General features: G+C 47.4%; 1 protein-coding gene across 1 annotated transcript in view; it reads left to right on the top strand.

Annotated features, from left to right (window-relative positions):
* Positions 1-23,746, top strand: part of ABCC2 (ATP binding cassette subfamily C member 2) — a 678,688-nt gene that overhangs the window by 523,380 nt on the left and 131,562 nt on the right. Inside the window, exons 18-19 of the mRNA XM_078643538.1 lie at positions 843-1,029; positions 21,990-22,116. Coding sequence (XP_078499664.1) covers positions 843-1,029; positions 21,990-22,116 — 314 coding nt within the window. The remainder of the gene's footprint in view (positions 1-842; positions 1,030-21,989; positions 22,117-23,746) is intronic.

The raw sequence follows: 23,746 nt of genomic DNA, 5'->3' as shown, positions 1-23,746 counted from the left end.
AAATGCTACTGCTCCTGTGACACTATACACTGTGTATGCCAGACATTCCTTGCCTTTTGAATTGAGCAGTCCCTACTCCACTTATTATATTCTGAACTTAGACTATTTTCAGAGCGTAAACCTTATTCTTCAGAGACAGACTTCATGTCAGTCCTCTTATTCACTCTGGACTTAGACGGGTCACTTGAATTATGATCATTATTGATACTTATTTAATTTGTCGAAACAATTAACTTTTTCTTTTCTGTAATGAATCTTAATGTTAAATAAACCTTCATGGGTTAGACCTTGAATGTTGTCCAGCGTGGATTTTCCTTTATTTGCCTAGGCCCCATGTCCTTTGGACTCACATAACCCAGATCTATTCGATCAACCCTTTTATTAGTTAAAAGTGACAACACCTTTAGGTCGTAGTGCAAGGCTGAACATCCCACAAAATAGGCATTTTTAGCACAAGCACTGTTGATGACGTCATCAGCAAGCGAATTTAGAAATCTGACTTTTCGCTCTTTTACAAAATGCAGCAGTGCAGTTTTTCACTTATCAGTTCATTGATTGAAACATAGTAAATGTGAGCAATAAAGTCTGTTATACTGAGTATCCATAGGTAGCTGCATTATAACTTCCCAAAATTTGCAGAACCGTTCAGGCTATAATTTCCCAAAGGTGATATCAGTTGCCCTATAGGAAAGGTACAAATAAATATGCATCATTCTTATTTTTAGTCAGTGTTGTATTAAAATGCTTAGTACCCTGAAGCCGCTGATTGTCATTGTAGTGCTCATTCAGCAACATTGGCCTAACATTACATAGCCATATTTATTATTTATTCTCCATTGCAGACCAGAATTTTAGTAACCCACGGCGTGAATTTTCTACGGCATACGGATGAAATTGTGGTGCTGGTGAATGGAGCAGTCACTGAAACTGGATCCTTCAAAACTTTATTGGCCAACAAGGGGGCATTTGCAGAGTTTCTAAACACTTATGCAAAACAGGAACAGAGCCAGGATGAAGGAGAGGCCACAGGTATATAACTTATTGAACATGGAATAAAACAAAACGCATATGCTGTTGGAGATGCTGGAACCATACTGTATGTGCACTCTGTTGCTATCCCCTGTTTGAGAGCCCTGGCCAACTCTGTTTGACCTACTTGGAATTATCTTTGAGCCTCTCACACTTTCGAATAACTTGGACAACACATCTATCTGTGAGTATGATGATACATGTACAAGTAACATACCTCTGCATGCACCAATCAGAGACACCAGCATGTGATTCTTTGTGTGGAATTGCATGTGACTGTGTGTCAGGTAAGTGGGTATAAAGCACTGTTTGTAACTGAGTACTGGATGAAGAGTGTGAGCATATGATTATCCACAGGCTTATTTGTTTTTGATGATATACTGTGTGACCTTGGGATCATCTAATACCAGAAAATAGAAATGACCCAAAACATACTTCATCCCCCAATGTTCGATATCTTTGAATATCACAACTCTCTCTCTTCTGCCCCAAGTGTGACATTCATTTGTATTTCATGCTATACAAATGATCATACGTAAAACCTATAATGTGGCATGTCGTGCCAGTCTTCCTGGTGCTGTGGTATGATGGTCTGCTATGGTGTGATGTCGTAAAATGTGGTTTATTATATTTATGGCCAACATTCCTGATTATACCCATGCTTGGATTCATCAAGGGATTCCTGGTGGTCATTAATGCATTAACTAATGCAGGGATATCGAGTATTGGGGTATCTTTCATAGATTCACATGCCTGAATTATTCCTCATCGTCGAAGTGGGAGTCCCACGGTACATATAACAAAGTAGTAAATTCAATAGCTTATTAGCCTCCTTTTATAACAAGCATTTACAATGCAATGGTCTCGGCATTATTAAAGGTAGAGCTATTGGCATTGCTCTTTTTTTTTTTGTTTTTAAATCATAAAAAATGGCATTGTCATTTATATTATTAAAGGTAGAGCTATTGGCATTGCTCATGATTTTTTTTTAGTTTTTAAATCATAAAAAAATGGCCTTGTCATTTATATTATTAAAGGTAGAGCTATTGGCATTGCTCATAACAATTTTTTTTGTTTTTAAATCATAAATAAATGGCATTGTCATTTATAATGCCAATAGCTTAATCGTTTGCATATGCGAGACCTATTGCATTTGCACCCACACACAGAGTAAGTAGTAGAGTAGTAGAGTGAGTAGTTGATAATGAGTAGGAGAGTGTGATTAGTAAAGAGAGTATTAGAGAGCGAGTAGTAAAAAGTGAAAGAGTGAGTATTAAAGTGTGAAAGAGTGAGTAGTAAAGTATTGGCATTTCTCATGACATTATTTTTATTTATGTTTTTGTTTTTAAAACATAAATAAATGGCATTGTCATTTACAATGCCGATAGCTTAATCGCTTGCAAATGCGAGACCTATTGCATTTGCACCCACACAGAGCCACACATACAAAGCCACCCACACACACATACAGAGCCACCACACACAGAGCCACCCACACACAGAGCCAACTACCAAAAAAGCTAGACTCACACAGACAGACAGAGCCACACACACAGAGCCACCTACCAAAAAAGCTACACACAGAGCGACAGAACCCAACACACACACACAGCCACACACACGCGCAAGATTGGCTTATGTCAGACGCCCTAGCCTCCCTCCCCCCCCAATTAGGTATCTTTCTATACGTATTCTCGATATTATATTTTACTTGTATTGCGTTATTTGTAGAACTTTGCATTATGTTTTATTACCATAGTTTCTACAGTCACAAGTTAGGAATTGGTTAGATATATTTTACTATGTTTTGTATATATATTGAATGCACTTTATTTCCACATAGAACAGTATGGCGCACAGGAAGGGCTGACGGTGGGCACACGGCTGCCTGTCAGAGGCACAGGTAGGAGAAGGGTTCCACAAACTGGCACACCCACAGAAGGAAAGGTTGCAGAAACTAGCAGCAACATAGGAGGGGCTGGCACAAACACTGGACTCTGTGGGCACAAGAGGTGCCAACACAAGCGCCACCGACCTGAAGTGACACAGGATGGACTAGAGACCTCTTGAAGAGGCGGAGGGTCCAACCAAAGGAGAGGGTGACAGGCGCGCGAGGGGATGACACGAGTTCACGTTGGGGATATTGCAGGGTGACGGGAGGGAGCTGCCGAAGGTTGGCATTTTGATTATAAGGGATGGCAAGCGCCCGGGAGGAGTGCCAGCAAACGTGCCAGAGGATGGTGGCCGCGAGGCGTTAGGAGCACAACCGACACTGGAAGAGGAAAGGTGGGTGGGGGTGTGGCACCGATATTGCCACAGTCATAAAGACAGGAGGGACTGGTACGACTACAGGAAAGTTTGGGCAAGAACCGGGAGGGCGGGCAGGGGAACAGAAGGAGTAGGCGAGGGTTGGCACAGGCATGGGAGAGTGAGGCAGAGGCGAAGCCGCCGCGAGCACCATGGGATGCGCTTTCGTGGATACTAGAGTAGCTGGCAGGGGCAGAGGATGCGCTGGCTGGCGGGAGCGCGTTAAGCACAAACACAGGAGACGGGCATGGCCACGAGGTTGACACAAGCCCGGGACTGGTACTGTCAGAACAGGAGTGCGCTGGTGCCAGGTCTCCAACAGGGAAGAATGTGTTTAGAATGTATGGGGTTAGGCTGCCAATGCGAGGGTTGGTGCCACACAACTCCGTCCACGAAAGCCACGTGTCCTCATAGGACGGTGACTTTGTAGAAAGTGCTTCTGGTGATGCTGACTCTACAGATAGGCAGCCGCCAGAGCGCCCCCCAGTAGTCGGGCTGCGCTGGTGCAGGCTGCTGAGTCAAAGTAACCGATAGCGGGTGCTGCCAGTAGGATTACCTCTGGAGCCTGGCCCCGCTCCGGCTCTCTTGTCAGAGAAACGCGCATCCCTGCTGAGGTCATACCAGGATGACATTCAGTTTGGCATGGCCTGCTCTACAGACAGTCACACACACTCACTGACTTACCCGCTCCCGGCGCCCTTCTCCCGCGGTCACAGCAGCAGCTCCAGCCGCCGGCGACCTCGTGTGGCACACTCTCCGGCAGCACCAGCTCTGCCCCTCCGGACTCCCTGCGCTGCCAGGAGGACCCGGGAGCCTGCCCGTCACCAGAACTCTTCCTTCTGGCCGCCTCCCTTGGAGTGATCTCAGCCGCGGCTCGGTCCGCCTCCCCGCTGTCCTCTCAAGCCTGGTCCGTGCACATGTTGCTGCTGCCTGGCAGCTCTGTCAGTGACGCGCAAGCAGCCCCATGCACCAGAGACGGCGCGCAGCCATGTTGGAACAGGAATCCATACTGCCCAGCAGTCCACTTATGTCAGGGGCACTATCTTATTAACAAGCACAGGCACACACCTGGGTGGACAGGGAATGAGCAGTCATGATCCGGAGGCCGGCGGGTCCCTCCGTGCAGTAGGACACTAGGAAAAGGCAGACTTCGGATGTAGGGGCCTGAAGGGGTAGACGCGCGCCAGACAGGAACGGGCAGCATGTGTGGCGAGAGGCTGAAATTGGAGACTACAAATGTAGGGGCCTGAAGGGGTAGACGCGCGCCAGACAGGAACGGGCACCATGTGTGGGCGAGAGGCTGAAAATGGAGACTACGGATGTAGGGGCCTGAAGGGGTAGACGCGCGCCAGACAGGAACGGGCAGCATGTGTGGCGAGAGGCTGAAAATGGAGACTACGGATGTAGGGGCCTGAAGGGGTAGGCGCACGCCAGACAGGAACGGGCAGCATGTGTGGCGAGAGGCTGAAAATGGCGGCCGCAAACATCCGAAAATTTTCGGATTCGGGGGCGTGTTCGGCGTTCTAAAAAGGGACGTGGCTAAAAAGTGGAAAGAACAGCACGAACACGCCCCCGAGTCCGAAAGAGACGGAGCTTCTTTCGAGGGACGCCTCTCTCCTCCAATGGCTGGCCTCCGTTTAGGAAGCCAGGCAATGGAGGAGAGACAGATTAGAGAGGCGGGTTAAACTGCCCTACTGAACATCATTAAATCTCCGACTTCCGGCTGGCAAGCCAGCCTTCGGTCCTCGACCTAAAAACAGTTGATGGACAGAATGCAGAACAACGTCATACATTCACCGAGCTGGGTGAACTGCCATGATGGAACCATGAAAGACCCCGTGGCAGCTTTCTAATTAGAGTCTCTTGCAGTTTGGGGCTGGTTTGAACATTTTCACAACGGCTTTTGATCTCCAGCCTGGCCCTGCCAGGCACCCAACCCCCTCCGAGTCCTATCCCCCATTCAATAATCTTGCTTTTGATCATGTCATTCCGGATGCCGTGTTGTCTTATAATGCGGTGTAGTCATAGACACCAGGTTCTAAGGGTGTGTGGGGCTTGGGCCTCACCAATCATTTAAGATAGGAGCTGCAGGTAGAGAGCAGCATTTTTCACATTGTTTACTAGAAAGATAAGGTGTGAAATCGAGCTATCAGCATAGCTAAAGGGGAGGGAGAGAGGTCGGTGGCATGAGGCTGCAGTTCCAAGCCATCTCACTTGTGGCATCCTTATCGCCTAAGCATCAAAACATTCAACATAGAATGCCCGCTGTACTTGTTGAAAAAGTGCCCCATTTAATGGCGTGAAGCAAACTTACCTTCCCTTTGCTTTAAAATGTTATAAGGTTGAGTCATTTATAAGGTCAGCTACACCTTACTGTTTGGAAAATGTGGAGCGGACCTCGTGTACAATAGGTAAAATTACCTTTAAATATTATTTTCAAGTTGACTTTTATGCTAATTTCTAGTATATTCTTGTGTATGGTGCGCAGAATCTGAGGGCGAGGGGCCTTCAGGACACTTATAAAAGCATAGCAAGATCACAAACATCGGAAGCACTGGGGGTTGACCTATGTAGGGGGGCGCTGTCCTCATCGAGTGGGCACTGTGTTTAGCAATAACTTCTGACTGGATATATGAGGGGCACTTTTGCCCGGTGGTAGTGAGGAAATCGAGAAGGCGGTCATTGGTTGTGGGGGCACTCAAAAAATATCGCACCAGACCCACCAGCGCTAAAGCTGGCCCTGAATATGGCACATTCCTAGTCTACAGTATACATTGGAAAGATTTCACCTGAGTAATACTGCAAAAAGGTTGCAGCAGTTCCGTCCTATGTGATGAGGTGGCATTGCTGCACATTGCCTATACAAACTGTCCTCTCATCTATGTGTTTTAGTATGTGTTGCTTGCTTTCAGGGTTCAAGGGGGTGCGACGTTGGCGTCCCGTGCTGGCTGGATGTCTAGCACAATATAACACGAATACAACGGTGGTTTATTCCTGGGTCTCGAGCCTGACGTGTTTGTCCATTCCTGGGTCTTTGCATGGACTCTCACATGTGTCGCTAAGGTACACCCCGGGACACGCATGACATCTTGCCTCAAGAAGCTCCTCATATGATCTGAGTCCCGCCAATAATCCAGACAGTGAAACTGGCTTCTGTCTCCACGGCGACGGTGAGTGGGTGGATGCGTCTGCTGATGATAATTGCAGCACTGCCCCCTGTGGCACTACAGTGACGTGCACAAGGCGACTGCACTTTAAACCAATAGGATTATCCCATATCATGGAAGCGCTGCTTCCTCGTGCAAGGTCAGCGAGCGGCGCGCGCTCTCATTTAACAGTGTCACCCCCTGAAGAACCTCTGCCTTCACTGTTAACGCGTATCGATATAATGAGCGATGGTAGGGCTCTCCCCAGGCGAAAACATGGCCAGCGCAGCTGTATTTGTAAAGTGCCGTGAGCCAATTCAGCTAGTAGTATGTGCTATATGTATGACCAGCGTTAGTATAACTAATGGTTCCACGATATCCTCTACTTTTCTTTCCTAATTCCTGGGCCAATATTGTCTGCACTCACTTCATGACTGTAGTGAGGCTGCTTACCACCAATGAGGACTCAGGAGCCAGGTCACGTTAATCACGTTTATTTGTATTATCTTCCTAAAGAGCGCCGAGCCTGTGCTGCATACCGGCTCTGCTCTCGCCGTTCGCGCTATTCGCGCCACTCACACTGCTCTGCGCGCGCAGCCTGTGATGGCCGCCAACACGTCACGTCGCCGACGTGACGTGCGTAGACTAGACCGTCACTACATATCTCCCTTTTTTCCACACAAACATTTATAACTTACAGTCCGTCGCTCAGATCATAGTCTCTGAACCTTGTGGGCTTTATCACCACCCTGCCGCTCCGGGTCAGTCTTACTGGGGTGGTGTGATTCTCTTCCTCGTCACTCCTTCTGCTTCCTCGTGCCTCTCCTTGTCCATTCATGTCACTACAGTTCTCACCAGTTCTCTGCTCTTGCTCGATGCTTCTCGCTTTCACCTGTCGCTGTTTTTCTACTCTCCTTGCAGGTTCATCCTCCTGATGTTCTTGTTGACCGAGCTCATTCTCTCCTTCCTCTGCGTCTACTCCTCCATAGTCCCACGTAAGGATCTTATTGCATCTTGCCATGCGGTCTTGTGACCATATGTTTCCGTCACTCAATCTGTCCGCTCTGCCCTTAATTTCCTTCACCTGCATGGGCTCGCTGTATTTGCTCTCTCCCTTCCTTTGTAGTATGGGCAACTTTACTCTCACCCATTCTCCTTCTTTGAGTTCTGTGTCTTGCACATTCTTCCGCTCGTTGTAATGCTTTGTGTATACCGCTTGTGCTTTCTCTATGTTGGCACGCACCACTGCAGGGGACCATTCGCTTAATATTGTCTTTTCTTTCCACACCCGATTGTCTTGGGTGAATGGTTCCCGGCCACGCAATACCTGAAAGGGGCTATAGCCAGTGCCTGTGGGAGTGATCCTGTATGCCCACAACATGTGCCAAATGTCCTTCTCCCAGTCCTTGTTATCCGAGATGGCTGCTTGGATTGACCCCATCACTACCCAGTTGAAGCGTTCAACTTGGCCATTCCCCGCCGGGTGGTATATGGATGTGTGCTTCGCCAGGATGCCATTTCTTTGCATGAAGTCGTTCCATTTTTCCGATCTGAACTGGGGCCCATTGTCGCTGAGGATGGACTTCGGGATGCCCTCCCTCACAAAGGTGTCTGCCAAAAATTTAACTATTGTTTCTGTGTCCATGGTTTCCTCTATCTTCACCTCAGGCCACTTTGAAAATTTGTCAACTAGGACACACACATACTTTTGGACTCCCTGTGTGTCTAGGATCGGGCCTAGGATGTCGACTGACAGCTCTTCCCACGGATTTTTTGGTGTTTCGAATGTACCCAGTGCTGGGCGTAATGGTTTGAGTGTCTTGTCAGCACCTTGGCACCTCGCACAATCTCTTACATGCCGTTCTGCTCGTATATCCATTCCTGGCCACCAATAGTCTTGCTTGGACCTCAACTTGAGTTTCCCGATGCCCAGGTGTCCTTCGTGTAGCATGTCCAGCAGCCTGGGGATGATGCTTGTTGGAGGAACAACCTTCTCGCCTCTGTACATGAATATTCCTTGGTTGTCCATGGACAGTTCTTCCCTGACTTCAAAGTAGGGGTTGAGTTCCCCACGGGTGTGTCTCTTATCAGGCCATCCTTGGGTGATGTATACCTTCACCTCTTCTAATGTCAGGTCTTCCTCATACGCCTGTTTCCATTCTTGAAGGCTGATGACCTTTTCGTGATCCTCCATTAGTGCTACCCACTCTTCTGTCCCTGCCTTGTCTTCCTCACTTGGTTCCATAGCCGCCGCTCTGCTCAAATAGTCTGCGACTTTGTTTTTGCTGCCTGATATATGTTCCACATCATACCTGAATTCAAGTAGTTTCAGTGTCATTTTTGATATTCGGGGCGTAGCATCTGCGTGTCCGCTCGACGTTAGCACTCTCAGTGATGGTTTGTGGTCAGTCCGCAACTGGAACCGTGTGCCCCACAGGAATTGTCTGAATCTCATGGTAGCCCACACCACAGCCAGCATCTCTTTCTCTATCACGCTGTACTTTTTTTCTGTTTCGCTCAGTGTGCGTGAGGCGAAGCTAATAGTTTCCAGCTTTCCCTGTCCTCGGTCTTGCATGAGAACAGCCCCTAATCCTTTATCGCTGGCGTCAGTGGTCAGTACGGTTTTGCCTTGAGGGTCGTACCCTTGGAGTGGTATTGCTCCTGCCACTTCCTTTTTGATGACCTCGAATTCCCTTTGTGTATCCTCTGACCAGCAGAATTCCGTGTTTTCTTTTGTCAGCTGTCTCATGTGATGAGTCTTTGAGGCAAAGTGCTGCACAAATTTTCCATAGTACTCTGCCATTCCCAGGAATGACCTGACCTCTTCCTTGTTGGTGGGGGATGGTGCTTCACAGATCGCCCTAACGTTTTCTGCTTTAGGAGTTACTCCATGCACTCCTATCTCATGCCCTAGGTAGGTCACCGAGTTCATCCCTATCCGGCACTTGGACCATTCTGCCGTGAGTCCTTTTCTTTCTAGGATCTTCAATACTTTTCCAAGCTTCACGTCATGGTCATGTATGTCTCTTCCCATCACCAGGATGTCGTCCTGGAAGTATTGAACGTCGGTGATATCCTTGAACAATTGGTGCATCAGCTTCTGAAACACCGCCGCTGCTGAGGCCAGACCAAATGGCATCCGGCGGAACTGATAGCACCCAAACGGGGTGATGAAAGATGTTAGTTTCCGGCTTTCCGGGTGCAGAGCTATTTGATGGTACGCGGAGGTCAAGTCTATGGTGGAGTACCACTTAATTCCCCTGGTGCTAGCCAGCATCTCCTCTATTCTGGGCAAGGGGAACCGTTCCACCACAATGTTCTTATTCAGTTCCCGCAAGTCAATGCACAGCCGGACCTTGCCATTGGGTTTCTTAACTACTACCAGGGGCGCCAGCCACTCGGCGCACGTGATGGGCTCGATGATCCCCTTCCTTTCCAAGTCTTGGAGTTCCTCCCGTACTGCTTCCTTTACAGCCAACGGGACGTTTCTTGCTTTGTGGGCCACCGGTACAGCGTCTTCCTTCAGGATGATTTTGTGGGCGAACTTTTCCAGCCTTCCTACTGTGCCTCCGAACACCTTGGGGTATTCACTCCTCCATTTGTCAAGACCGGGCAGCGCCTCCTGGTCAGTTAGTAGTATCTGTTCTTTTCCTCACGGATCCAGCTTGATGCCCAGGTCGCCTTGATCTAGCCATCCTAAGACCGACGGGCCTTTCTCCGATACGTAAAGCTTGCAGTATGCTGACCGGCCTCGAAATTCGAAGGTCAAAGGTCTGAACCCCGCCATTGGTATACGGTCTCCGTTGTACGTGACTGGGCGGATGTCTAGGTTTTCTAGCTCTGGGCCTAGATGCGGTGCGAATTTCTCCTCCCACACTGCTCTCTGGATGATAGTGAAGGGCGATCCTGTGTCTGCCACCACGCTGATCATGACCCCTCCTATTGTCATTTCTAAAACTGGTTTCATCGTTCGTCTTCCGTCTCTGCCCAGGACTTTGCCGTCCGTGCTCAGCACCTGGTCTTCAATGTAGATCACCGTGACCACATCCTCCTCTGTATCGTCGTCTTGATCTTCGTTACTTTGGCCCACATATCGCACAGTGCCTTTGGAGGCCTTCTTCCGGCAGACCTTCTCGTAGTGGCCGATTATCCCGCAGTACATGCCCTTAGCTCGAAATGCGGGGCACTTCCTGTCGTGCGCCTCGTGCGACCAGCTGCCGCACCTGTAGCATGGCTTCTTGTTGCTCCCTGCTTGTTTCCCTGATGTACTTGCGTTGCTTTGCCACTTGTTGGACCCCTTCTCCATTGGCTTCCTGTTCTGATACTCTCTGCGAGGTCCTTCATCGTCTACCTTATTCACCATAGTGTTGGACGCTGTTTCTTTCCTCGTTACTTCAGCACATCGTCGCGCTAATTCGGCCCTTTTGACGATGACCAATACTTCTTTCAGTGTGGTGTCTCCACTGGCCCATAATTTGTCCTGTACTGTCGTGCACGTGGTGTGCATCACCACCTGGTCTTTGATGAACTCCTCTTCCCAGTTGTCGTACTTGCACGTGGACGCTAACCGCTTCAGTGCCGCCACGTACTCCTCCACCGTTTCCCCTTGTCGCTGTTTCCTCTGTTGGAAATTGAACCTGTCCACCGACACACACACTGCTGGTCTGAAGTGTTCGTTAAGGTCGTCGAGTGCGTGTGCATACACATCGTCGTCTGTGGCTGTTCTCTGTTTCGGAACTAAGCTCTTGTAAATCCGGAGACCCTCCGGGCCAAGGTTCAGTAGCAAGATGCGCTTCTTTCTCTGGGGTTTGAACACTTCTTCGTTCTCGTCTTCCAGGACACCTATGAAATTGTCTATATATTCTCTCCAGTCCTCCCATTTCATGAGGGGTTCTCCGGGGCGAGGCAAAAACTGTACCGGCGCCATCGCGTATCCTGTTTGCGCGCTCATTTTCTCTCTCTTGATCTTGGATTGCACGCTCCCTTGGCTTCTGGGACTCCCTGGTGCGTCGTCCTGCTCTTCTTCACTTGTTTGGGCGTGGGGACTATCTGCGTCAGCCCCCTCGGTCCCCAGTGAGTTATCCAGCGCGTGTTCCCTGGTCTTGCGGACTGCAGTGTGGATTGGCGCCCTTCCTGCTTGTCCCTGGGGTCTGTCCCCCCTTTTTTCGCTTCTCTGTGCTGCCCCCCACGGGTGTTCCTGGGCTCTGCCGCGCTCTTTAGGGTACCTGTTGTCGTGCACCAGGGTATTCTTGCTCTTCTGTCCTTTGTGTGGTGGTCCTGGTGCCACTGGTGCTCTCCCTGTTGTCCTATGGTTGGTTTGGTGGTTCTGCCTTGCTGGGGGGTCTTCATCCCATCCTCGTCGCCATTGTAGTGAGGCTGCTTACCACCAATGAGGACTCAGGAGCCAGGTTACGTTAATCACGTTTATTTGTATTATCTTCCTAAAGAGCGCCGAGCCTGTGCTGCATACCGGCTCTGCTCTCGCCGTTCGCGCTATTCGTGCCACTCACACTGCTCTGCGCGTGCAGCCTGTGATGGCCGCCAACACGTCACGTCGCCGACGTGACGTGCGTAGACTAGACCGTCACTACAATGACTAGTGCCAAACAGCTTTATGACAGCATGTATCGCCGTCGAGATATATGTTTATTGTTAGCGCTTGTTCTGCATTCAGATTTTATCATACCACGTTGGTGAAAACACTATTGTTAACTAAGAAGACATCTTACCACTCATGTCGTCCTCGCTTTTCTCCACCTTTTCCAATTTTATTAGTATATAATTTAGGCGCCACATTACCCCTTCCTCTTCAGCCAACGCCCCATTTACAAAATGCCAACTCAACTGAACTTGTTTTATCCACTTTAGTGAAAAGGAAAGTCTGGGACTGATTTAATTCCGTGATCTTCCACATGTGCAGCACGTGTCCAACCCACTGAGTGTTCCTCCTGCATAGTTATCTCTTTTAAATTGATGTCTTACGGTCACATCACTAGCAGGTTGCTACATGACAAATAGCGCCCAGAAGAAGAGCAGGCCTATGCCCGTCCAATGATGGCGCAGGGAGGCGGTAGCGCTATGTTCAGTACCGGTGCACGCACCTCAGACACGTAAAGCTGGCAAGAGCCAGTCACATGTCAGGCTTTACTAACAGGCCTTTTCCACTGACGTCATCTAGATGCAAGGCCCTAAAGGCAGGCTGGGGTTCGTAAATGTCACTTGCGTGTCGTACAGCGCCTGCATGTTGGTGCCGCTAAGAAGCTGGCGGGTTGTGACGGAGTCAGTCACATGTCATGCTGCACCTCTGCAAACCCTCTCGGGTCGGAGAGAGACAGTCACATCTCAGGCTGAGACATTTTACATGGCTGGCTGTCTCTCAGCTGGACCTGTGGGAAACCGAGTCACGTGAGGCAGATCCTGTGACGCGCTGTCTGGTGATGGACTGACCCTGACCCATCCTACCCTGCCTTCCCGACCTGTCGACAAATCCCCCAGTTCGCCATAGTCCCATCAACAGGGTTGTCCCCGCCATGAATGTGTGGGCAATAGGGTACAGCTATATAATATGAAAACCGAGGTCACTGGTGACATGGCCTGGGGTCCCCTTGTCAGGGAGGGCCCCTACGCCTGCTGCCTCTCCCTCGCTGCTCCCAGTCATAAAGAGAAGAAAAGAAAAGTTGTCAGGGAGGGAGGGTGTTGCACGGGGGAGGGGCGGCCTGTCATTAGCTCTGAGTGTAAGATGCATCTCTTACCTTAGGCCATGCCTTCCCATTGGCTGGCAGCTGTCTCCCAAACCTTGTACTTCTGAACACGAGCTCCTCTGTGATCAGTGCAGAGAAACAGAGGCAAAAATTACACTCACACCCCCTGCCCCCTCCCTCGCCCAGAAAAATCTTCCAGAGACACCCCCTCCTAGAAGTCTAGAGACAGTAAGAGCTCCAACCTGACGGCGACCTCGTGTGTCACACTCTCCGGCAGCACCAGCTCTGCCCCTCCGGACTCCCTGCGCTGCCAGGAGGACCCAGGAGCCTACCCGTCGCCAGAGCTCTTCCTTCTGGCCGCCGCCCTTGGAATGATCTCAGCCGCGGCTCGTCCACCTCCGCGCTGTCCTCCCAAGCCTGGCCCATGTTGCTGCTGCCTGGCACCTCTGTCAGTGACGCGCGAGCAGCCCCATGCACCAGAGACGGCGCGCAGCCATGTTGGAACAGGAATCCATACTGCCCAGCAGTCCACTTATGTCAGGGGCACTATCTTATTAACAAGCACAGGCATACACCTGGGTGGACAGGGAACGAGCAGTCATGATCCGGAGGCCGGCGGGTCCCTCCGTGCAGTAGGACACTAGGCAAAGTCATTCAAGGCAGACTACGGATGTAGGGGCCTGAAGGGGTAGACGCGCGCCAGACAGGAACAGGCAGCATGTGTGGCGAGAGGCTGAAAATGGAGACTACGGATGTAGGGGCCTGAAGGGGTAGACGCGCGCCAGACAGGAACGGGCAGCATGTGTGGCGAGAGGCTGAAAATGGAGACTACGGATGTAGGGGCCTGAAGGGGTAGACGCGCTCTAGACAGGAACGGGCAGCATGTGTGGCGAGAGGCTGAAAATGGCGGCCGCAAACATCCGAAAATTTTCGGATTCGGGGGTGTGTTCGGCGTTCTAAAAAGGGGCGTGGCTAAAAAGTGGAAAGAACAGCACGAACACGCCCCCGAATCCGAAAGAGACGGAGCTTCTTTCGAGGGACACCTCTCTCCTCCAATGGCTGGCCTCCGTTTAGGAAGCCAGCCAATGGAGGAGAGACAGAGCAGAGAGGCGGGTTAAACTGCCCTACTGAACATCATTAAATCTCCGACTTCCGGCTGGCAAGCCAGCCTTCGGTCCTCGACCTAAAAAGGACCAAACTCAAAACACAACCAGTCATCAGCCAGCACCCAAGAGAGGCTGAATCCCTCGAATTTTCACCGCAAGTCTTGTGTGAGTCTCCCTGAGCTCTGCTCAGTTCTTCATCTTTTTCAGATAAGTTTATTCCTTAAACCTTTAAGAAGGATGTCTGATAAAAAAGGATTATTTAGATCTTGTAAATCCTGCATAAAGAAAAGCGTGCATGTGGATGAGGCCCACAAAGATTGCATTTATTGTCTCTATCCCAACCATGAGACAAGACAATGTAAAATATGCCGCACTTTCTCAACTAAAACCCTGAGAGAAAGAGAAGGAAGACTTTTATTGTGGCTGAAAAAGAAGCAGAGTGCTTCATCGTATGTAGAGAGCGGCACGTCCTCCAAGTCCCATTAGAGATCCAGGTCGCATGAGGGTCAATCTGAAGAGCGAAAGATACATTCAAAAGTCTCTCATCTGACCAAGGAATCTCAAAAGCAGGAGAAACAGCCTAAGGTCTCCTCAGAGATAGGGTCCCCTCATTCTTCAGGAACATCCAAAAGAAAACCAGAATCTTCAAGCCATTCTAGAGGTTTTTCAACAATGACGACAGTGACTCTATCGTCGTCGACGGCATTAACTACATCTACTGCGAGTATCAAAGGTTCCATACCATCGATGTTGCCTCTATCGTCGATGACTCCACCGTCAACGAGAGCACGACAGACAAAGATCTCATCGACGAGACCATTGCCGAAAATCTAGTCATCAGCAAAGACTTCAACCACAACTCCATCGTCGATGACTCCACCGTCTATGACTCCTCCATCATTGACGGCCCCTCCATCGTCGACGATCCCTCCATCATGGACGACAGTTGTTTCGCCGACGGCATGCCCACCGACTACAGCAATACCACCGTCTACGGCTGTACTACCGGCGATGATGTCTCCAGCGACGACAAACATTTCACCGTCGACGACAGCACCATCGACAAAAATTCCAATTTTGTACGCAGGTCCTTCAACTCCGTTCCTGCCATCTGCACAGATGGAATTTAGGACACCAAAAATGTCACCGCTACCTCCCAGCCATCTTTTAGATGTGGAGGATTCTGGTGAGCATGAAGGCCAATTTGGAACAGCACATAGCCCTTCTGAGCTCAACACCAAATATCATGAAGAGTACGAAGACTCTGAGGATGAGGAACAATATTATCAACACTATCCTGCCCCTCATGCTCAGTATCAACAATACAAATACTTTGAACAGCCTAAACAACAACCTGCTCAACTTCCTCCGACACTAGTACTGGACCTACAAAATATGTTGCCAGATTACAAAAGGAGGTTTCCTCCTCAAGAGGATAATGTCACAGTGCCCCCCGCCTCCGCCGGTAGCCCCTCAAACACCGCTACCACCACTTCCTGCCACACCCAGGTTAACACCACGTCCCATAATTCCCATGCCTCCCAGAGAGGATCCTACCACTGCTGAGAAAGAGCCTGAGGAGGGTGAAATCCATGATCCTCCTCCGCCCACCGACAAATGGAATGATTACATTGTACCAACACCCCCCTCCCCACCTCATCGTCCTTTAGACCTGCCTTCTGAGGATATTGGAGGTTTCCACAATATTATGGACAGAGCCACTAATAGATTCCACTTGCCCACAATTATACAACAATTGGACTGTTTTCTGTTCGATTTGAAAGAGCAATCGAGAAAGACAGTCAGGTCAATACCTATAATTGATCACATTTGGCAAGAGGGTGTCAAAGTAATGGCCATCTTCGGTAGTACCTGTGCTACAGAGACTTGATAAAAAATATAGGGCTCCAAAGGACTCTCCTGCGTGTCTCACGGGTCATCCCAAGCCTGACTGTGATCTTGCAGGCAGCCCAGAGAAGATCGAAGAATCCATCTACTCCCATCACATCTCCACCGGATAAAGATGGTCGACGTCTCTACTCCATTGGAAAAAGATTTTACTCAATGGCAGCAATCTCAGTCAGAGTTCTAACGCTTTGGCCATATTGGGCAGATACGATAGGCAAATGTGGTCCATTATGGGGACAATGAAAGACCTTATCGCAGAAGAAAACAAAGAAGAGTGCATTAAGATCCTTGCGGAAAGAGATAGAGCAGCATCAGAAATCATAGACATTGTAGTGGATATTGCCATTACCAGCTTCCGTCAGCTAGTGGGTGCGGCCATTCTAAGGTGCCAGGGGTGGCTAAGAGCAGCAAGCTTCCTCCCAGAAGTGCAGTTCAAAATGTATGATATGGCCTACGATGGCGATCGCCTATGTGGCAGTCACATTGACCAGGCGTTTACCGTAATTAAAAAGGATACGGATACTGCCAAAGCGCTAGGTACCCATCAGTACCGCAAGGTGCCCTTTCGGGGAGCTCGAGGCCGTGGTTTTTCAGGATACAGGGTAAATTACCAGTGTGCCCAGACTTACCAGCCCTACCAGCCGCAATATCGCCAAGGATACCAGCAGAAATCCTACTGCCAACCAACAACGGCTGGTTTCTCTAGACACAGCTCCAGAAGAATGCCAGGATCTCAAGCCAGTGACTCCGGTTGCAAGCAGTGATTGCAACATGGTACCAGTTGCGTCTTCTTTCTCCCCAACCTGTGCAAACATTTCCAAGCATATCCACCAGTGGCGCAACATCACGTCAGACAAGTGGGTCCTAGATCTCGTCTCTTACGGTCACACTATGGAATTTACCCAAATACCTCTCAATACTCCTCCCAGGGGATCACACCGCCCTTGTCTTCACCTACTCAAAAAGGAGGCAAAGATCATGCTCCAGAAAGGGGCAATAGAAAAGGTCCCTTTTCCTCAGAGAAGGAAAGGTTTCTACTCCCGCTTCTATCTCATTTGCACAAAAATTGGGGGAGTGGAGGCAGATCTTAGACCTCAGGAAATTAAACAAATTCTTAAAAAGTCAAACATTCAGGATGGTCACTCTTTCAGACATCCTACGATGCTTCAACAGCAGTGACTTCATGACTTCATTGGATCTAGAAGATGCATATTTTCATGTCCCTATTCATCAAATGCACAGAAAGTTCCTATGGTTAACAGTGGCTGGTACCCACTATCAATTCCGAGTCCTTTCATTTGGCCTCAAATTGGCTCCACGTACTTTCACAAAAGTTTCTAGCTCCTGTGGTAGCAGCCTTGCGGAGCAAAGGTCATCCGGTATTTCCATACTCAGACAGTGTGCTGCTGAAGGCCCCAACAGCTCGTCTAGTAAAAGCTGCAACAAATGATTTTCTAACCCTGTTCCGCAAATTAAGGCTCTCAATAAATTACCAAAAATTTTCTGTCCTTCCAAGTCAGATAATGACATTTCTTGGAGCCAGCTTGAATACCATTCAGAATAAAGCCTTCCTCTCCCAGAAAAGACAACAAAGGTTGCAACCATTGGCACTCAAACTATCCAGAAAAAAGTGTGTTTCTGTGAGAGTGTTCAAGTCTCTGTTGGGAATGATCTCTTCGGCAATCTATTTAGTGCCGCTGGCTCGCTTGCATATGAGGCCTCTCCAAGAGGAACTACAATGCCAATGGATCCAAATCAAAGGGTCTTTCGACAACATGGTAAAAATCACTCAACGCATGAAAGAGGCTTTCCAGTGGTGGGCACAAAAACACATCTATCCCAGGGCCTATCTTCTCTCCCCATTATTCTAGACTACATAGTAACAACAGATGCCTCCATGGGGGAAACATCCTTTACAACGCAACTTTTACCACGCAGTGCCTTTACGACGCAACTTTTACAACGCAAACCATTACAACGCATTGCGCTGGGGGGGCGCTCTAGGATAGGGAATAGATTTAATTTACTGTCCAACACCTTCCTTACTATCAACGGGGACTGGAGTTAGAATAGTAAATTAAACTATTCACTATCCAGCACCCCAAAGCGCTATGCGTTGTAAAGGCATGCGTTGTAAAAACCGCGTTGTAAAGGCATGCATGGTAAAAGCATGCGTTGTAATGTCATACATCCCTCCATGGAAGGCTGGGGAGGACACTTACAGGACCTGCAAGTTCAAGGAAAGTGGTCCTTGGCTCAACGCCAAATGCACAAAAACAGGTTGGATTGAAAGCCATTTTTCTCCCTCTTCAGGCTTTCCTTACTCGAAAACAGGGATCATTAGTATTGATCCGCACAAACAACACCACAAGTATGTTCTATATCAAAAAGCGGGGAGGCACCAAATCCCTATCTCTTTAACAGGACGCCCAAAAGTTATGGAACTGGCTGATGCTCCACCACATTTCCCTAACAGTGGAGCATGTTCCAGGCCTCCGGAATACCTTAGCGGATGCTTTGAGCAGAACGAAGAGCAGTTGTCACGAGTGGAAACTGGAACAGAACCAACTAGACAGAATATTTGCATCTGGGGAAAACCAGTGCTGGACCTGTTTTCAACCCAGATCAACTCCAAATGCTGATTCTTCGCAAGCAGATTCCCTCTCCCTCTCCCAAACTCTCAGTGGAATGCTCTTTTAATGCCCTGGTCAGGGATCTATGCATACGCAGTTCCCCCCATTCCTCTGATACCCAGGGTCCTCACGAAAATTAAATGGGAACACTGTTGCATTCTACTGATAGCCCCCAGGTGGCCCAGACAGCATTGGTACACGTAACTTCTCCTGTTGTCGGAAGCTCAACCCATCCGCCTTTTGCCAACACCAACGCTGTTGACCAGGAACAAAGTCCGAATATATCATCCGTAGCCAGCTACTCTGCAACTTCATGCGTGGCTCCTGAATTCTTTGAATTTAAAGATCTGAACATTGCACAAGAATGCAAAGACATAATTGCTAGATCACGTGCTGACAGCTTCAATTAGAGATACAGACTGAAGTGGAAGCGTTTTTGTCTATGGTGCAGGCGTAATAAAGTACATCCTTTTGTTTTGCCTTATTTGCTCTCCTTAGCAAAATGTGGTCTGGCACACTCATCAGTTAAATTTAAGTTCACCTTGCTGCTATATCTAGATACAGGCGATCACCTAAATGTCTGTCCTTATGATCCTCAAGAATCGTAAAGCAATTTATGAAAGGGCTGTTTCAAACTTTCCCGCCCATCAGAGCTCCACCCCTAGAGTGGCAATTTAATGTGGCATTATTTCAATAGCTAAAGCAGCCATTTGAGCCCATTCACAAGGCAGACAAGAAGTACTTAACATGAAAAGTAGCTCTTGTTTCGGCGTTCACATCAACAAGAAGGTTTAGTGAAATATAGGCTTTCTTACTCTTCACTGATGAACTGGTCATTCTTAGAACGAACCCTAAATTCATCCCGAAGGTGCCTTCTCAGTTCCATTTGAATGAGCCTGCCATCCTGAGAACTTTCTTCCCTAACCCTTCCACGCCTGCTGAAAGAACGCACCACACTCTAGACCTATAGAGATGTCCTAAATTCTTCTTACAAAGGACTAAAGCTATACGCAAGTCAGATCAGTTATTTGTAGCTTATGGTCAAAGCCACCAGGGCATTGCAGTTTCTAAGGCTACTATAGCCAGATGGATAGTGAGCGCAATTATATTTTGTCACACCACGGCTGGCAAGCCATTATCAAGGACTGTAAAAGAGCACTCCACCAGGGCAGTTTCAACATCAGCTGCTCTCTATGCCGGAGTACTACTTGAAAAGATCTGCAGAGCTGCAACTTTGAAAACGACGTACACGTTTATGCATCATTACTGCCTGGAGTCTTCACAACATGCCGACGCATCCATGGGACAGTCAGTGCTATGGAACCTATTTCAGTAAAGGTAAGCCCCTTTAAACTGAGGTCTTATTAAAAGGAGATTACTGATTAAGTATATGTTTATATTTATATATCTGTTTATGGTTTTTTCCCTTAAGTAATACCAGTAATCTATGCATTATAGCACTATTTCATGTTCAAGCCATTGCCTTTAATATTGGCATTGCATTAAGGATTATTTTAGCACTACCAACCATCCACTTAAAGGCTTGCTAGAAAGATGTATATATACATTTATATGCATATATATTTATTTACATATATGTATATATATATATATATATAGATATATATATATAGATATATATATATATATATATACATGTAAGGAACTGCTTACAATTCTGATTCAGGCATGTGAACCTATGAAAGATATCCCAATACTGGATATGAAAAAAGTTACTTACCTGTAACTGCAGTTATCCAGTATTCGTATCTTTCATAGATTCACATGCAACCCCCCCTCCTCCCCCGGAGAGGCTCCTCTGCATTACAATACTAACTACCCTTGTGCTGGAAAATCTGAGGGATTCAGCCTCTCTTGAGAAGGTTCCAGAGGGTGCTGGCTGCTGATTGATTGTGTTTTGAGTTTGGTCCTTTTTATAAAAGGAGGCTAATAGGCTATTGAATGCATGGTTACCACCATGATAGCCTATGGAATTTACTATTTACTACTTTGTTATATGTACCGTGGGACTCCCACTTCGACGATGGGGAATGATTCAGGCATGTGAATCTATGAAAGTTACAAATGGTGGATAACTGCAGTTACTCCTAAGTAACTTTTTTCTTCTCCTCCACATGTGTGGGAAGTGACTGTCCCTAGATCTAGTTTGCCTAGAAATTTTGGAACACCCATACGCATGTACATTTGTGGACATTCGCAAGCTCCTCTTTGACACCTTTCCAACCTGCAGATTTACTGAAGCCAGATCTGGGCGTGAGCCATTCCCCTTCACTTCAAAGAAGGGGATTATACCCTCCAGTAACTTCCCTGCTAGGTTGAAAAACTGAACAGATCACCCACAGACTTACTAAGGGTGTAGAAGAAGAGTTTTATACACGAGGAAAAATGTTGTCCCCCATGGAGCAAACAAAAAAGAAAAAACGTGTTTCTGCACACGGGCTCTCTTCTCACTACTTGGATTTCTACGCTATGTTGAATTCCATAGAGCAGGAAAATTAATCTCCAGTAACAGTCACATGACATTCCCAGTAGTTTGACTAGAACCCTCGACCTGGCCCTGATTTCCGGGTGTGCTACTGGGAATACTGGTAAATAACACAGACACATAAAAGTATTTTCAGACCATGAGCTAACTCGGTGCTCATACATTTTCGGTTTTATCGGTGAACAGGTCTCTTTGACTGCAAGAGTCAGGATAACAGGTGGTATTCCTGACATATATGGAAATATGTCGATCTCTGGCATGGGAAGGTTTGTCTAAATTCTGCCATTTATCATATATTCAATTCTGTGTTCACACAAGAGCATATGAGATCATTTTCCATCCAGTGTCAAAAAAGAAATATAGAAAGAACATCAGGTCAAAACAATAGGGAAAGGAAAGCACAAAAGGAGTTTATCAGCGAGAGAGGGCGCAGAAGTCCTCAGTGGAAGATACATTGTGGACCAGTGTTGCTCCTCCCAGCTCCGGCCTGTACATTCCTGAAGTGGCATGCTTTGGTAATGCCCCAGAGTGCTGGTGACATGAAAGAGAATAATCTCTTAACATGTGCTCATGTTTTCTGCTTTGCTAACCAACAACGAGGATGCCCAGTCAATGTTAAGAGTTCATCAGACTTTGTGATGTTCTTGTTTCAGTGCCAGTTCTAGCTGAAGAGGAGGATGAAGTTGAACCAACAGAACACAGTGCAGAGGAGCTTCCAGAAGATGTGGTCACGGAAACGCTGAAGAGAGAGAATAGCACCCTTTTCCGAAGACACAGCAGGTTCCCCATTTAAAACCATAATGTATTTGGCTTTAGAATTATAACTTAGTTAAGCAAAAACAAAAAGACAAAAAACAGCAATTCTGAAACACAAAAGACAAATCACTTTGTCATCACATATCCTAGGGTAGTACAAGGCAAGTATTTCTGTTAAGACTCACAGGCACATGCATCAAAAGAAAAACTGGTCGCAAACGGGCAGATTCTCAGAATCTGCCCCTTTGCCACCTGTATTTTTGCATTTGGGATGCATCATCCCAAATGCAAAAATCGCAATTTAAGTAATCTCTAAATTGCGATTACTTAAATTGCGATTGCATTTAAGGAAAAGCAAATTGAGATTCCTTAAATACAATGCATTGAAGTAAAAAAATTAGCAATTTCGCTAATAGGGGGCGCAAATTACCATGAATCTAAACTTCATGGTAACATGCAAAAACTTTAAAAAATGCACTTTTGTGCATTTTTCAAAGTTTCAGGTTGCGCACACACATGCCCTTAGGGCATGTGTGTGCGCAACATATGTGCACAGTTCAATTGCAGGGTGTCCTTTTGACACTTTTGCACCCTGTAATTGCATGCGCATGCAATTTCCCATTCATTCCTATGGACCTGTAGGCCTATAGGAATGAATGGGAAGCCATTCCTTAATTGCGACTCGCAATTTGCGAGTTGCAAATAAGGAATGTGTAGGAATCGCTATTTTTATAGCGATTCCTACGTGCATAGGCTTTTGCGATTCCTTAATTATCGCAATTAAGGACTCGCAAAATCCTACCTTGATGCATTGGCCTGTTAGTGCATTATCTTTTATGATTTCTACATAGAAACGTATAACCTTACCAACTGTTTCAAGGTGAACAGGTTCTAGGAGGATATTGTGTTTTGTTAGGGTTGATCTGCAGGTATGCATGTTACATTCTTTTAGTCTTTATTTTAAACTTTTCTTATTGAGTTTTCAACATGAGAAATTACAGCTTGTCACCAGCAGTGCCATAGAATAAAGAATAAGCAGCAACGCTATACAGTCCTGGGATTTTGAGCTCTACACAGTTATGTGAAATCCTCTATAGTCTGCCAGTTGTTCTAAATGTTCATTTTGTGGAGTAACCTTTGTCTGCTAAGACCTGCTCCTCAGCCAACATGCACCAATCCATGTCCATCTTCCATATTTTCAGAGCTGGTGGCTCTCATGCTTCCCAGAATCTTGCAATGCTGTGCTATGCAACTAACAGACTGATAGCTAACCACAGCTTTGAGTACTTGGGTATATCCTCCACCCCAATATTTAATAGAAAAACCTTGCCAGCGGTGTCAATCTGTTGCCCAGTCACTGGTGACATGCACATCCCCCACCGTCTCTCAATATCGCTGTATTTTAGGACAGGACCACAGGATGTGGGTAAAGGAACCCATCTGACCACAGTTTCTGATACACTTGTCCGGATATCTGACAGAATATGGAGGAGCAAAATATAGACCTGCCAAAATATCGTGGAGAAAATATAGAATGCCAGAATATTGAATTCCTATCTATAAACAGGTAAGTACAAAAATATCGAATCCAAAATTTCGTTGGAAATAATATAGTTTGTTAAAATATCGCATTTTTTAAATGTCTTAAAAGTAA

Source organism: Lissotriton helveticus, chromosome 5_1 (genome assembly GCF_964261635.1).
Source record: "Lissotriton helveticus chromosome 5_1, aLisHel1.1, whole genome shotgun sequence".
Classification (NCBI taxonomy): domain Eukaryota; kingdom Metazoa; phylum Chordata; class Amphibia; order Caudata; family Salamandridae; genus Lissotriton; species Lissotriton helveticus.
This window is presented reverse-complemented; position numbering and strand designations above follow the sequence as displayed.